The 15220-nt window shown below is 42.9% G+C and overlaps 1 protein-coding gene across 6 annotated transcripts in view; it reads right to left on the bottom strand.

Moving 5' to 3' along the window:
* Window positions 1-15220, bottom strand: part of THADA (THADA armadillo repeat containing) — a 325993-nt gene that overhangs the window by 97295 nt on the left and 213478 nt on the right. For all 6 annotated transcript variants that reach the window (XM_078444418.2, XM_078444419.2, XM_078444420.2 and 3 more), the window contains one exon: window positions 1086-1201. In XM_078444418.2, the coding sequence (XP_078300544.1) occupies window positions 1086-1201 (116 nt within the window). The remainder of the gene's footprint in view (window positions 1-1085; window positions 1202-15220) is intronic.

The following is a 15220-nucleotide window of genomic DNA, read 5'->3' as shown; positions in this document are numbered from 1 at the left end:
TTACATACATTTCTTATTACCCTTGTCATATGGATGCAAATTATTACCTTACCTCCTGGATGTGAGTTCCTTGAAGTCAGAGCTAGTTCTTCTATATCTGCGTCCCTTCCATCTCCTAACACAAAGGCCACAGGCTACAGCCTGTGTTCAATAGACTTTGTTGGATTACACTGACTTTTGGGCGTCATACTATACCCGTTTCCTGCCTCCAAAAGGTAGGGAGCCAACAAAAGGGAACAAAAGTTCGTTTTTGAAAAACAAAAAAGGTTTCTATGTTAGACAACCAATGCACTGATTCCTAACCAAATGCAAGACACTCCAGCATGGAATGTGGTAGCATGTGGGCCTCTGCTGGACCCAGTGTGTTGGAGCTTACAGAGGACACAGTTGGGGGGGGGGGGGCGGTCCTTGCAGTAACACTCTCCTACCAACATCAGAGTCTTACAGACACAGATTTGAACACAATGTTATAGAGAGGACTCCCTGCGTATTAAATGAGAAATTCTTTTTGTTCCATCTTTCACATAGTAAATGTTCTAAGTTCCACAATAAATTGACAATGGCCAGAGTGAAAAAATAAATGTATCCACACTCCTTTGCCTTGATTATTCAAAATTCAAGCTATTCTACTACCTACCTTACAAGGGGCAACTTCCACGTCTTTTTCTTATTCACACCCTAATGGTCTCCCCGTACCTATTCAAGTCTTACCCCAATCTTTAATCTATGAATTGCCATGGCGCCTAAGAGTTTGTACCACATGATTTAGTCAGTTACTGCCTTTCATTGCCATAACATCTGACACAGGCTTGGGCACATGGCAGGTATTAATAGAAACAAGCTGATTGGTGGACAGATAAAAAGCCATATTACATGCCCCCCAGCCATAGAGCAGTTTCAGAAAAATTGTCAGGAAAATATTTTTCTTTCTTTACCACAACCCAAAGTTCTAAAAAGATAAATACTCCAATAAGTTTATAAAACTCATGCCAACGACTTTTAAAACTCCCACAACTAGAAACAGCAATTCTCCAATGTATTCCTAACCCCTGATAACTCCTCGCTCATGTGGGGTTTTAACATACCTCTCGGCCAGCCAGAGTTTGGCTCTGGTACAAACAGCAACGTCAGCCAGCTCCTGCTGAAAGTATGTATTCAGTCTGTATTTGGAGTCTGAGGAGGCTTGTAACAAATGGAAAACCTAAACCAAAAAAGAGAAAAAGCAATATCCTGCTGTGAAAATATATTTTTCCTAAATGCTCAGTTCCTCCCTGTTAGGTTTCCTCAAAATATTCCCCTCAAAGAAAACAGACACCTGCAGAACACAGCTCTGGTTTCTTTGCAGAAAACCACGTTGGTGTGGGAAGACACAGCAACTGGTAAGAACCCTATGTCCTCGATCCCGGCCTATGCCCTGGGTTCCCTGCACAATTCCAAGCAAAGGGGACTATTCAGGGACCAGCTATTTGATCGAAGAGCTTACTAGCTACAGAAAACCTATACATTGATTTTAGCAAAGAAAGGCAAACGACTTGCTCTATGTTAGTGGTCTCATATGAAAAAAATGTACCTTTTCAAAATCAAAGTCTTGCTGAAGAGGGAAAAATCAACGGTCTCACAGTCCAAACTGGCTCATGTGCTGGGTTTATCAGAACAGTCTTGGCCAAAGAAGCAGGCCACAATGATGCCTGCCTTTGCAAGCACAGGGTAGTGATGTTTGTAAACTGTTTAGATTTTATTTTTAGCAGTTCTCCACGGAGATGTCCAGAATGGAGGCACCAAGGCAGACGCATTCTATTCTCACTCTATGTGACATTACATATTAGAATTGAGCAGAGAAAGACAAGTCCTGTTGTATCTCTAGGTGGCTTCTATTTAGAATGAAGGCCACAAATCCAGCAGACCCATGACTGTGTGCATGTGCACGCAGCTTACGTAAGCATGTTGTGGATTCATGCTCAGTGATGACATCAACGACACTGCGAGGAGCACAAACCTGCACCTGCAGCAGAGAGAGAGATCCTCTGACCTCAGCCAGTGCCAAGGAGAACGACGCATGTCACAGAAACCCTTCAGCCCCATTACCGAAATCAAAGGGGGGGGGGAGGTGGGCGGAGCAACACAAGTATGGATAAACACACTGAGAACTTTGAAAGTCTATTTTAATAATTAGTCTGTTTTCTTTCCCTATTGTGTCCTTCACCAGAGCTACAGATGACTTCCTAAGCAACAAGATTTAACTTTTTCTCTCCTGCCAACGAGGAGCATTAAGTGAAAGTTAAATATGGAAGGGAATAATGAGAAAAAGGAAGAGGCCAAGATAAAAGAGATCCAGAATCATCAGACCCCTAAATGGGAGTGAGCTGGCAGTTTTCCTGGGTCAGACGTCTGCAATTACCAACAACAAACACATGCAGAGCACCTTTGGTTAAAGAATCAAAATAACTGTGATTACTTTACTATATGTAACTACTATTTTTTTTTTCTTTTTGTCGTCTAAACACAAGTAATCGTATAGGAGAAGGCACACAATCCCGATGTGGAGACTTGAAAATGCTTCCTCTAATAATGGATCTGTTATTCAGAGGCAACAGATCAAGTATCACTACTTCACCACACCCCCGCAGGGACACAAACCGCCCGTCGAGAAGTCTGGAGAAATGGGTCTGGCTGGGGCTTCTGTTCTTCTGTGGTGACTGCCAGAAAAAAAAACACCTCCCTCTGCCTGAATCCGCACTATCCTGAAGGAGTTGGCAAACTCACTGGGCCTTGCTTTACTTTTCTCCACAGCTGCACACAACCAACCACCAGGGTTTTTCATGGTGTCACAGGATCGTAATTAATCAGCAGACACCAGCAAAATACATGACTGTGGAATTTACTTGTAAAGAAAGCTGTGAGATTTTCGAATGCCTCTCATTTAGAAGCAATCACCTCAAAAATAACTCCTGATGGATGTTTAAACTTAGTCCTATATTTGCTCACCTTACTTGGCAAAAACAAGGCTGTTTTTGAAACGCTTCATAGCTCTGGTTTATGAAAATCAGCCTCCAGGTCCATCAATTCTGTCACCTTGGGCACAACCCAGACAACAATTGTGATCCTGGTTATTCACCAGGAACGGAGAGCGATCTATTTACATGGGACAACTGCAGAGGGAGGTACACTTAAAAGAACCGCGGTGGAAAGAAGCATGTAGGAGAGACAGGGCCAGAGAAGTGAAAGACAGGGTCACAGAAGTCAAGGGAAAACCGGGCAGGGAAGGAGAGGGAGAGCAGAAGACGGGGAGAGGGGAGAAAAGTTTTGTAAACAAATGTCTGAAACAAGTTACTGTATTTGAGATCATTTTTTTTTTTCTTTAAGAAAATTAATGACTATATTTGAACACACGGCTACCTTCACATGACATTTAGAGGGTTTGTTTTAATTTGTTCAAGCAAAATGAGGCCATCGTTTGGGGTGAAGTCCAGAGGTGAGGCTGGGCCTCTGGAACTACGGTCCAAGGTCAGGTCCAGGAGCACCAGGCAGCTCCCAGGATCTGAAAAGACAGTGGGGGCAAAGTGATTCCTCCTCCTTCCTCCTTCTCTGAAAGTTCTGGTTCAGGAGAACTTCCAGGCCAGGAGTACAGTCTGGCCCAGGCCTGGGACAATTTGAAAACAGCCTATGATATAGGACTGCACTGAACCCAAAGAGAAAGCGAAGCTGTGTGACCCACTGAATGCACATGAGCAGTCTAAGAAGTGTAGTGTCACTTCAGGTGGCCCAAACTTGTCACAAATATTTAAACAACAATTACTACTAGGCACTATCCTAGGAGCCTCTGCACAGAACAAATGAATGCCTGCTCCCCGCAGCTTACATCCTAGTCACAGATAAACGGAAAGTCCATAGCTTCCCTGACTGCCTGGTCGCAATTTTATGACCTGCACACAGCATCGCCATCACCTTCCTCTTATGCTTGGCCTCACCCTCCACCAAATCCGGTGCAGAGCAGGAACTGAACAAACGTCTGCTGAACTGACGCCGGTATGTGGTGCCTCTTCCCATACGGACTCTGCCTTTGGGACACATGCCCTTGGGTTTGGTGAGTTGCTGCAAACACGTGTGAGGAGAAGACAGAGCTGAACAACTCTGCACCCCTCACTGCAGTAGGGAGAGCAGGGAGGCCAGATCAGGGCGGGGAAATGCAGCCCTGTGGGAGGAGTACAGGCTCTGGAGCCAGGTGGACATGGGTGTCCACCGTTACTAGCCGTGGGGCTTTGGGCAACTTACCTAACCTCTGCTTCCTCAGTGAAACACTGTATAATAGTATCTGCAGAAAGACTCAAAGGAATATATACTACTACTTGACACATTAGGCACATGATAAAAATGTTAGTTCTCTCCCTTTTCCTGTTTGCTCCCTCCCTTCCAGCCCCCATTCCAAAAATAGTCAGAGAAGGCTTTGCAAAACAAGTGATATTCCTATTTGGCCTTAAAGCAAATCTTGCCAGAATCTGGGGAAGACCGTGCAAGCAGAGGAAACTCAATTATAAAAAAAAATCTGAAAGGGCATTAAAATATCAGTATCGCCAACAAAAAGAATAAACTTTAACGTGAATTATGGACTTCAGTTAAAAATAATGTGTCACTAATGGTAACACACATACCACTCCAACGTTAAATATTAATAACAGGAGAAAACTGGAGAGGAAAGGAAGATATGGGAACTCTCTGTACTACCTGATCAGTTTTTCTGGAAATCTATAATTGTTCTCTTTCTTTCTTTCTTTCTTTCTTTCTTTCTTTCTTTTTTAACGTTTATTTATTTTTGAGACAGAGAGAGACAGAGCATGAACAGGGGAGGGGCAGAGAGAGACGGAGACACAGAATCGGAAGCAGGCTCCAGGCTCTGAGCCATCAGCCCAGAGCCTGACGCGGGGCTCGAACTCACAGACCGCGAGATCGTGACCTGAGCTGAAGTCGGACGCTTAACCGACTGAGCCACCCAGGCGCCCCTATAATTGTTCTTTAAAAAACCTATGAATGGAAGGAAAGCATCAGGACTGCTCAGGGAACAGCAAGTAATTGTGTGTGACAAGGGCACAGTCAGCGGTGTGTGGGGTGATAGAAGACACAGCTGGAAAGAGGAGTCAGGTCAGAATGAGGAGGATCTTAAATGCACCAGCAAGGGACGCGTCCTCTGTTCTGTAGGTGGCAAAGGCCGCTTTAGAAACAGTGCTCAAATAATTAGATGTGTCATTTGGAAAGGAAAGACCAGGGCAGTGTGGAGGCTGGCACTGGAAGGGGCAGGATGACCAAGATTACTATTAGTCTAGGCTAGAGGTGGTGAGGGTCAAAACCAGATACTGAGAGCCAAGGATGGTGGGTGGGCTCAAAGCAGCTGCAGGTGTTTTCTTTGACCTACACGGTAGTTTTAGCCCGTCATTTACGAACTGGGAGATTTCACATCAGAATCATTCTGATTTCCAACTTCTTTTGAAAAATCAGAAGACCTGGGGGTCAATAGTCACCTGTGGGGGTCCAGTTCACTGTCACACCCACGACTGCCTATTATTCGTGGGCCTAAGGTGGAGTGTCAGTGTCATTTATCACTGCTTATGTGCCTTTTTCTTTCTTTCTTCCTTTCTTTCTTTCTTCCTTTCTTTCTTTCTTTCTTTCTTTCTTTCTTTCTTTCTTTCTTTCTTTCTTTTAACTTTTGGAGAAACAAGAGGAAAAATATTTACTGAGCTCAGACTTCTTTCAAAAGTTTCAAAACAAAGGATTGGACTCGGAGGGCCGTGTGTTTATCCTCGTCTCCCTTCATTCACTTATCTGCCTGGTGCTGATAGGACTCTGATTTTGTGAGAGCCCCGGTCCGGATGGTAAAAGGAGTGGAAAGGAGAGGAAAGGATACATTTGAGAGACATTTTGGAAGCTGAAGAAGCAGTACTTGGCAACTTGGTGTTAGACATGGAGTTGCAGGTCAGAAAAGAGCCTCTTAACTCAGGCAGCCGGTGATGGAGAGCCATCCTCCACTACGGGGCTCACAAGGGAATAATATCCTGTGGCAGGTCTGGGAATGAGGAAAAGGGATCTCATGAGTTGGGTTAGGAATATCCACTTGATGATTGCTCTAGTCAGGGTAATTTATCTTGGAAAGCACGAATTCTTTTGAGAGTGAAAAGGAGCTCTATTAATGACCACCCTGGGACAAAGGCCAGTGGGTTGCCTCTAGCTTCTGCAGGCCCTTAGAAAAAAAAGACTAGAGTGGAGGAAGAGGTGTCTTTGGCAAAAGAAGCAGGAGGAAGCTTTGCCGACTTGAGATGGTTGTAACCCAGTCAGAAAGACAGAAAGCACACGCAAACAACCAAGGGCAAACCAGTAGCACCACCCAGGACTATCGCAGGCAGTGGGACTGGCCAGAAGATGCCCTCAGGACGGGAGGCCAGGAAGCAGCTGGCAGCAGGCTAGTGTCCTTGCCCTTGAGATGCAAGCCCTGAGAAACTCCGGGAGAACCAAAGAGGAATCTGGAGAACCTGGAAGCAGTTACTCCTTGCCGACCCCCATGCCTACTCTAAACACAGAGAGACTCGGGGGAGCCCCCAAGCATCTGTATGAAGCACTGGGTCCATTTGGGCAGCTTTGAATCTTAAAAGTGACTCCACAGGAGCGAATGTAATACTCTTTGAATAAGTGCCACAGGCCTAAAAAGAGTCATGAGGCAGATCTCTGAAAAAACTTGCACTGCACCAGTAAAGTATGTCTGGTTTATGCTGCTAGACTAAAATAGTGACTTGTGTTAGACAAGATCAAGATGATATATGGCTGTTTGGGAATGCAACGCCGAGATGGGTTTTCCTCTTCACCAAGCATGGCTTCCAGGCAATTTTCCCCCTTATAAAATCAACAGCAGCTGAGCTCCAGAAACAGCAGGATCCAGCAATAACAGGACCAGGTTAGGCAGGCTGTGAAAAAGGACAACTCCAAAGAGAAAAGAGATGTTCATTTCAGAGGTCAGATATAAATGAGCTGAATGTATCGTAATCATTCACTATCCCAGACTTGGAAGATCAGCACCTGTATCCACTTTTGCAACTATATTTTCTTAACCACAAATCCTATTCTTCTTTTGCAGCATGCAGACTTTGGGAGAACACTTTTGCCCCTATCACATTCAGCCAAGTATAAAATTTCTGTATCTGCCATTTTGCCTTGCCTTCTCTCTGCATTGCCCCAACCCCCACGGCTAAGTCAGAGCCACATTTTTCCAAGCTCAGTGTTTACACAGGATTTTATTTCGGCTGGTAAAACATCTGTATTTTTTCAGGGACTTGAATAAATGATCTATGCCGGGAATGTACAGTATAGGGTGATGTCAGGCCCCCTTTTTCTCTCTCGACTCACTGGGCAGAACAGGCAAACATTGTTGCAGCCTGTAGTTGGGAATGTGAATATTTATCCTGTCGACTTAATTCATACAAACAGAAGGAAAGGCAGGCAGGCAGGAGTATTTTATGGCTTTGAGTCAGACTGAAAGGGGGAGGGTGTGAGAAGGGGGGATGGCTGAGAAAGGAATCTAAACTTTCTAATTCACAGAAACATGCTTAATCATACAAATGTGGAGAAAGAGATACAGCAAAAATTATTTAAAAGGTAGACTGCATTTGTATGTGGGTGTGGGGTGTGTGTGTGGGCGGGTAGGAGATGGGAAAGCAAGAGACAGTTCTCCAACTTCTGTATCTTTTCTAATCACTACAATAAGGTTTAGGATTTAATTGTTTTCTGCTTCAGGTCTATTAAATCATATCCATAACCAGACCACAGGCTTCTTAGGAACACCTTCTTATCTTCTGATTTCCACAGTGCAGGGCACGGTGCTTACTGGGAATATGGACCCACCCATGGCATCTGTACAGGGCTCAGCGTATTGTCCTTTTTACTGACAGCCCAATCGACGGGAGGCATGACCATGGGACACTTCAGCTACTCAGCCTGGTCACCCCTACAAGAAAGGGCTTGGTGGGCAAGTGCCACCCATAGTTACCCACCAATCGTAGAGGGCAGGCCAGGAAGCATTTCAAGTGGTTACTCCTCCAAACCTCAACCTATTTATCAGATGAGGACAAATCCTTAGGAAGGTCTCGGGAAGTTCCCAAAAGGTGACACTTGGCTGTTGCTGCTGTCAGAAAAAGGGTGCTAATTGTGATGTGTAATTACTTCCTAGCTGACACTGGCTTGGGGAAGAGAATCACAGGAAACAGGCCATGAATATCTTTAAGGACTAATATGTACACACACACAAAGTCTGTAGGGGTCTGAAAGTCACTTCCTGTGTCAATTCATTCCCTCCTTTCTGTGAACACTCCCCTTGTTCTAGTTCAGGAACCAAAGATCTTACACCTGGAAGATGAAAACAACTCACTGGTCTCTGCCTCCAAAACTTATTTTACACTTGACTACAGAGAAACTTCTTAAAGCCCTGACTGTATCACTCCCAAGTTCAAAATCTCTCAATGACTTCCAATTGCCTGAAGAATTTGCTGGGCACTGAAGTCTCGACTTACTTTTCTGTTTTTACCTCCTATTTCCTCCACTTCGTCTATCTATTTTGTAGCTGAATGGGACAATTTCCCATTCCTGACAACTTACAAATGCTTTTCTGTCCAGGATGTTCCTTCTATTTCTCCCCCCACCACCCTCTCCAACTCTGCCTACTGAAATTCCATTCAAACTGTAAGGCCCAGCTAACATCACCTCCTCCATAAAACCTTCCTCAGGTTTCATCAACCACCACCCCCCTCTCTGACCCAAGACATATTCTTTTCCTACTCAGTGCCCAACGGCTTATTTAATTTGATTTTTTTAAAAAATTTTAATCCTGTCATCATAGTTATCAATCCACAATTTCCTTTCCTGGAGTATAGCTCTTTGAAGGCAAGGACTGTGCCCTGTTCTTCATAGTCCCTGGGCCCCAAGGATATGGAGCTTTGTCTGGTGTAGAGAGGGGTTCCATGAATGGAGCATTTAGTGAGTTGGAACTGTAGCATGCCTCCCTTCCAGGGGTGGCAGGAGCACAGCCTATGCTCAGAGCAGCAGCTGGAGTGCTAAAAATGACTTTCTAAACTCTCCCCACACAAAGGGGTGGGAGAAATACACAGTATTAATGAGAGAGTGAGTATTCATTTGTCTTAGATCATCTTTGGCCTGGTGCTCCAAATTTTACAATGCAAATAAGGGTCCCCTCACCCAGAAGAAGTGTCAGGGGCCCTGAGCTACTGGGTAAGAGTGAGGTTGAGAAAGTGATGTCAGGGGCACTTGAGTGGCTCAGTCAGTTATACATCTGACTCTTGATCTCAGCTCAGGTCATGATTTCACGATTCGTGAGTTCGAACCCACATCAGCCTCTGTGCTGATAGCACGGAGCCTGCTTGGGATTCTTTTTCTCCCTCTTTTTCTGCCCCTCCCCTGCTTGTGCTTGCTCTCTCTTTGTCTCTCTCTCAAAAACAAATAAATAAACATTAAAAAAAAAAAAAAAGAAAGTGATATCAAAGGTATTCAGTCTTAACCTCACTTACAAAAGTTTACATGTAAAGTATTAACAATTTCCACTGATATAATAATATCTGTTCTAACCAAAGAGTTCCTAACTTTGGAACATAAGATACATTTCTGTAAAGGTATGGATAAAATGTTTTAATTATTTGTTTGTTTGTTGTTTAATGTTTATTTATTTTTAAATTTTTTATTTATTTAAAAAATTTTTTTACTGTTTATTTTATTTTTTTTTTTTAATTTTTTTTTGACGTTTTTATTTATTTTTGAGACAGAGAGAGACAGAGCATGAAGGGGGGAGGGGCAGAGAGAGAAGGAGACACAGAATTGGAAGCAGGCTCCAGGCTCTGAGCCATCAGCCCAGAGCCTGACGCGGGGCTCGAACTCACGGACGGCGAGATCGTGACCTGAGCTGAAGTCGGACACTTAACCGACTGCGCCACCCAGGCGCCCCTACTGTTTATTTTTGAGAGAGAAAGAGAGAGACAGAGTACAAGTTGGAAAGGAGTGGAGAGAGAGGGAGATACAGAATCTGAAGCAGGCTCCAGGCTCTGAGCTGTCAGCACAGAGCCCAATGCAGGACTCAAACTCACGAACAGTGAGATCATGACCTGAGCTGAAGTAGGATGCTCGACCGACTGAGCCAGCCAGGTACCCCGATGTTTATTTATTTTTGAGAGAGAAAGAGAGACAGAGCGTGAGTGGGGGAGGGGCAGAGAGAGAGAGGGAGACACAGAATCTGAAGCAGGCTCCGGGCTCTGAGCTGTCAGCACAGAACCCGATGCAGGGCTTGAACCCACAAACTGTGAGATCATGACCTGAGCCGAAGTCAGATGCCTAACCGACTGAGTCAGCCAGGTACCTTGGATAAAATGTTTTAAATTACAAATTTTTTTTTGTAAAAGATATCCCAGTTTAACTTATTTAGGAGAAGCTTTATTATGCTTGCTGATTTATCTCTTCTATCTATCTGGATCTTCAACTCTTGAGTTTCCTTAACAACAATACTGAGATAAATAAGGATCTCTTTGATGTACCAAAGCTTGTTGATGAAAAATAATAAGGATAATTTGTTCAGTCAAGACAGTTTACTTCAGCAATACAGGAAGGAGGAAGGAAGAAAGGAGAAAGGAGGAAGGAAGGAGGTGGTGGAATAAATGAAAAAAAATTAGTCATAAATCAATAAATGTTGAAGTTGAGTGACGGGTACATGAGGTTCATTATATTATCCTAACTACATTTGTGTATATTTAAATATAAGTTTTAGAAAAAGGCTTTAGGAGAGAAGAAGGTAAAGAGAAATTAGCTATAGGTCACAGAGATGAAATAAGTATAAAAAGCTTATGATGTAGTACAAGAAGTTATGTATATTAACAAATAAAATGCATAAATTCTAAGACAGAACACTAAGCACTGGAAGGGAGAGAAGGGAGTCCAGAAGATGGTAAAAGTGACATCTAAACAGTAGTGAAGAGGGGTGCCTGGGTGGCTCAATTGTTTGGGCATCCAACTCTTGATTTCGGCTCAGGTCATGATCTCACGGTTTGTGAGTTTGAGCCCCGAGTTGGGCTCTGTGCTGACAGGGGAGGCTGTTTGGGACTCTCTCTCTCTCTCTCTCTCTCTCTCTCTCTCTCTGCCCCTCCCCCATTTATGTGTACACGCTTGAGCGCACACACACTTTCTCAAAATAAATAAATAAACATTAAAAAACCACTATAAACAGTAGTGAAGAGACTAATGTATTCAACAAAGGGTATTAAGACAACCAACTAGATCTTAGGGAAATAATACAGTTGGGTCCCTACCTTGCACTGAAATAAATTCTAGATGGAGAAACTAATCAAATGTAAAAAAAGAAACTACAAAAGTGCTAGAAGAAAACAGGAAAATATTTTATAATCTTCTGGTAAAAAATGGGCTTTCTAAGAACGAACACAAAGCCACAAACTAAAAAAAAAAAAAAAAAAATAGATGTATAAATATGTCAATGTAACAACCGAAATCTCTGGGACAGCAAAAATTAATAGGAATATTCAAAACCAAAAAAATAAGGGGCAAAACATTTGCTAATTCCTTCAAGGAACAAACCTCTTGCAAACCAGTAACAGAAATGAAAGTCATGGAATGAAATATGGCTGGGAATTACAAGCTTTCTCCATTCATAGCACCCTTACACCTCAATAATTTTTTCATGGTGCCTCCAGGCCAAAAGAAATATCGAACAGTTCCATTTATTAAGTAGTTAGGTCCAAACAACCTAGGAAGTATTTATGCCCTAACAACTGCGAAACTGTTTGAAAAAATAATACACATAAGTTGAAAGAAAAAATATTTTGATTTCATTCTTTAATAACCACAATTACTTACTAATGAGATGTGTGTGCCTGTTGGATACTTCCTAACTTCCCAAGCCTTGGAGTCACTGGACTCCGTCACCCTCATTCCTATTCCACACCGACCTTCCCATGGTACTTGTTTTTACCACAGCAACTATCAAATACTCAACTTTGCAAAGATATATGGCATCATCAAAAGGAGCACAACGTGAGCTAAGGTTGATAACTGTATGTTAATTCAAGCTACTGGCTCCTATAGTATCTCACAGATGGCAAGTATCATTGGGCTTCTCACAAAAATTTAAAATATCCCACAGCACTTTGGCACACTCTTTGGGAACTGCAAATATTTAGCAAGGAATATAAACAAGCAATTCACAGACGAAATACAAATAGCCAATAAACACATGAAGAAATGTTTCATTTCATTAATGTTTAAGGAAGTGCAACTAAAACAATACTTAAAAAAAAAAACTGATTTGCACAGAAAATTTTGTTAAGTGGGTAGGACCCACTTAGTAACTGGGTAAGGAAATGGCCACTCTCATTCATCACTGCAGGGAGTATAAATTGGTCACAGACATGTTGGGGGTAGCCAGCAGGGCCATTTTGTTGCACATATGATATATTCCATACAAATGGTAACCCTCGGAGATGGACAAAGCGGCAACTTGGAAGTCTGGCCGTTGCTATCAAAATGTAAAACATGCTGCTTTCTCAGTCTTGCAATACCCACTTCTAGGAATTTATTTCACAAGAACACTTAGAGGTATGGGCAAAGATAAAGACGCCCAAGGATGATCTTCGGCAGCACTGACTGCAACGGGAAAATTCAGAAACAACCAATACAAGACCAGTTGAAAAAATTACGGAATACTACTACAGGTATCTCATCATATAGAGTCAAGGTATACAAACATTTTTTTAAGCATTTATTTATTTATTTATTTATAGACAGAGACAGCATGGGTGGGGGAGGGGCAGAGACAGAGGGAGAGAGAGAGAGAATCCCGAGCAGGCTCTGTGCTGTCAGTGCAGAGCCCGATGCAGGGCTCAAACCTACGAGTTCATGACCTGAGCCAAAACCGAGAGTCGGACGCTGAACCGACTGAGCCACTCAGATGCCCTACGGGCATTTTTTTTTTTTTTAAGCTATAAATTTATATGGACAGACATGAAATTATCTCCAAGACATACTGGTAAATGAGAAAGTAAGCTGGAAAAAATAGCATGGTCCTATTTTTACTGATGCCAAATTATTAACGGCGAGGGTGGGATTGTTTACAATCAATGTTGCGTGTTTCTGGAATTTAGAATGTTTTACAATAAGAATGCATTACTTTTTTAAACAATTCATTTTGAAATAATTACAGTTTCATAACAAGTTGCCAAAAGAGTAGAGTTGGTGTACCTTCACTTAGCTTCCCCCAACTGTGACATCTCACCTGTCTGTAGTACTGCATCAAAACCAGAATACTGACAGTGGCACATTGCTGTTAACTAGACTACACACCTTACTCAGCTTTTGCCATATTTTACATGTATTCATGTGTGTGCATGTGTGGGGGGCGGTTTCATCCCATGCACGGATTTGGGTAACTACCACCACCACTAAGACACGGGACTGTCCTAGTACCACAAAGGAAGAATGCATTATTTCTGGAGTCAGGAACAATAAAAGCTAAATAATACTCTTTTTATCATGTATCCCCTAACTCCATACTCAATGTGAAAATTCACACGCTACGTCAACTGGGACAGGTGGCTGTGTGCTATTTCTCACCAAGAGATAGAAATCAAAGAAAAGGAACTTTTCAAGGCATGAAAGACAAGACGTTAGGACTTTTCCAAGGCTCCTCCTGCTCTTCTTGGACTTTTCAGATCTGTGCCCAGTGTGGGTGGAAGAGCAGCTCAGAGGAAAGAGCCACGGAAGGTAGAGAAGGCTGGCCATGGCGAGGTGCCACCAGGGGTGGGGGAACATTCCTGAGAGATGCAGTCCTATCTCCAATACTGTCTCTCAGGCAAACAAGAGCAAAGGAAATACAAAGTTATTATATCAATTTGCATGTCCCAGATTTTAGAGCAGCTGTAAAATTTGCCTTATAAAAAGAACTGACCCACAGAAAACTGGCTTTTAGCATGCTCTCAGGCTGGTAACGCACATTACTCCGAGCTGCCCAGTGAGGGGGTTTGGGGCAAAAGGCCCTGCAAGCCTGGACCCAAGTGACAGCCAGCCTCAGGAGCCTGCTGGCTTCCAGCAAGCTGTGGTAACAGAGACTCCTCTTTATGAAAAATGAAGATGGAAAAAAAATTTTTTGCGTCTTTGGGTTGCAGCTTATTTCAGAGGTCATCAAAGTAAACAAAAGGGAAAGCCTGTGAATCTTTATAAGTCAAAAAGTGACAACTGTTTATAAAGCAACTGTTTATATTTTCACATGGAGGAAGGAAAAAAATGATTCTTCTAAGCCCCTAGGAATGGAGGTTTGGGTGGCTCCCCCTCCACCTCGTTTGTTTGCTCATTTGCCATTCAACACCTCCCGCAGTGAGTACAGTTGCATCCATTTTATGCAGAATTGTAAATGTCTACTGGATGGCTGGGATTTGTGGAATAAACCAGGCAGTGTCTTGAGAAGCCAAAGCCTCTGTCGCCCTTGTTGATAACTGCCTCCCACCATCATGCTGAGTACTGTGTAATGCCCAAAGCCATACAGACAGGCTGCAGTAAGGTCTCTCCAAATCTTGAGCCCAGTTTCCAGTGAGGGCACCTTTGTTCAGAGAGGGATGATTCTCTGAATCTAATGAGGGCAAAGGGGTCAGTGAAACCAGTCCTTACAAACCTCCTCTAATACCTCAGAGTGAGCAAAAAAACCTTTTTGCTTATGGGTTTTTCTGACAATGAACTGTGGACAATTATCATGGACGAGCCTCTACGTGAATTTCCTATTAGACATATTCTAAAATAATGGGACTAGATGGCATTAAAATAATCATCAACAGGTACTTTTTTACATGGGGAGCTGTGTGATCCCCAGTCCACTATACAGATTTTGTATTATTTCCATTTATCCATTAAGCCTCAGCTAGTCAGCCCCTTTTGTGAAGTTCTCCCTCAGAATTGTGGGTAGAGCAATTTCTCCATCCTCTCATTCCATAGTATGTATTATCTGAACCACTCATTTGGCACCTAAGATATGTTGCCTTGATTGCTATTTATCTTTTTGTGTAAACCATGTCGTTTTATCTCCTACAGAGCCTTACTGGAATGCAAAAGTTTGTTGATTTGATTTTAAATTTAAGGCAATTACCATGTGGGCTGAGATAAACAGTACTTTCAAGGCAACAGTTAACTC

This window comes from Panthera onca, chromosome A3 (genome assembly GCF_046562875.1).
Source record: "Panthera onca isolate mPanOnc1 chromosome A3, mPanOnc1 haplotype 2, whole genome shotgun sequence".
NCBI classification, from domain to species: domain Eukaryota; kingdom Metazoa; phylum Chordata; class Mammalia; order Carnivora; family Felidae; genus Panthera; species Panthera onca.
Note: the sequence above shows the minus strand (reverse complement) of the source record. Positions and strands in the feature narration are given on the sequence as shown.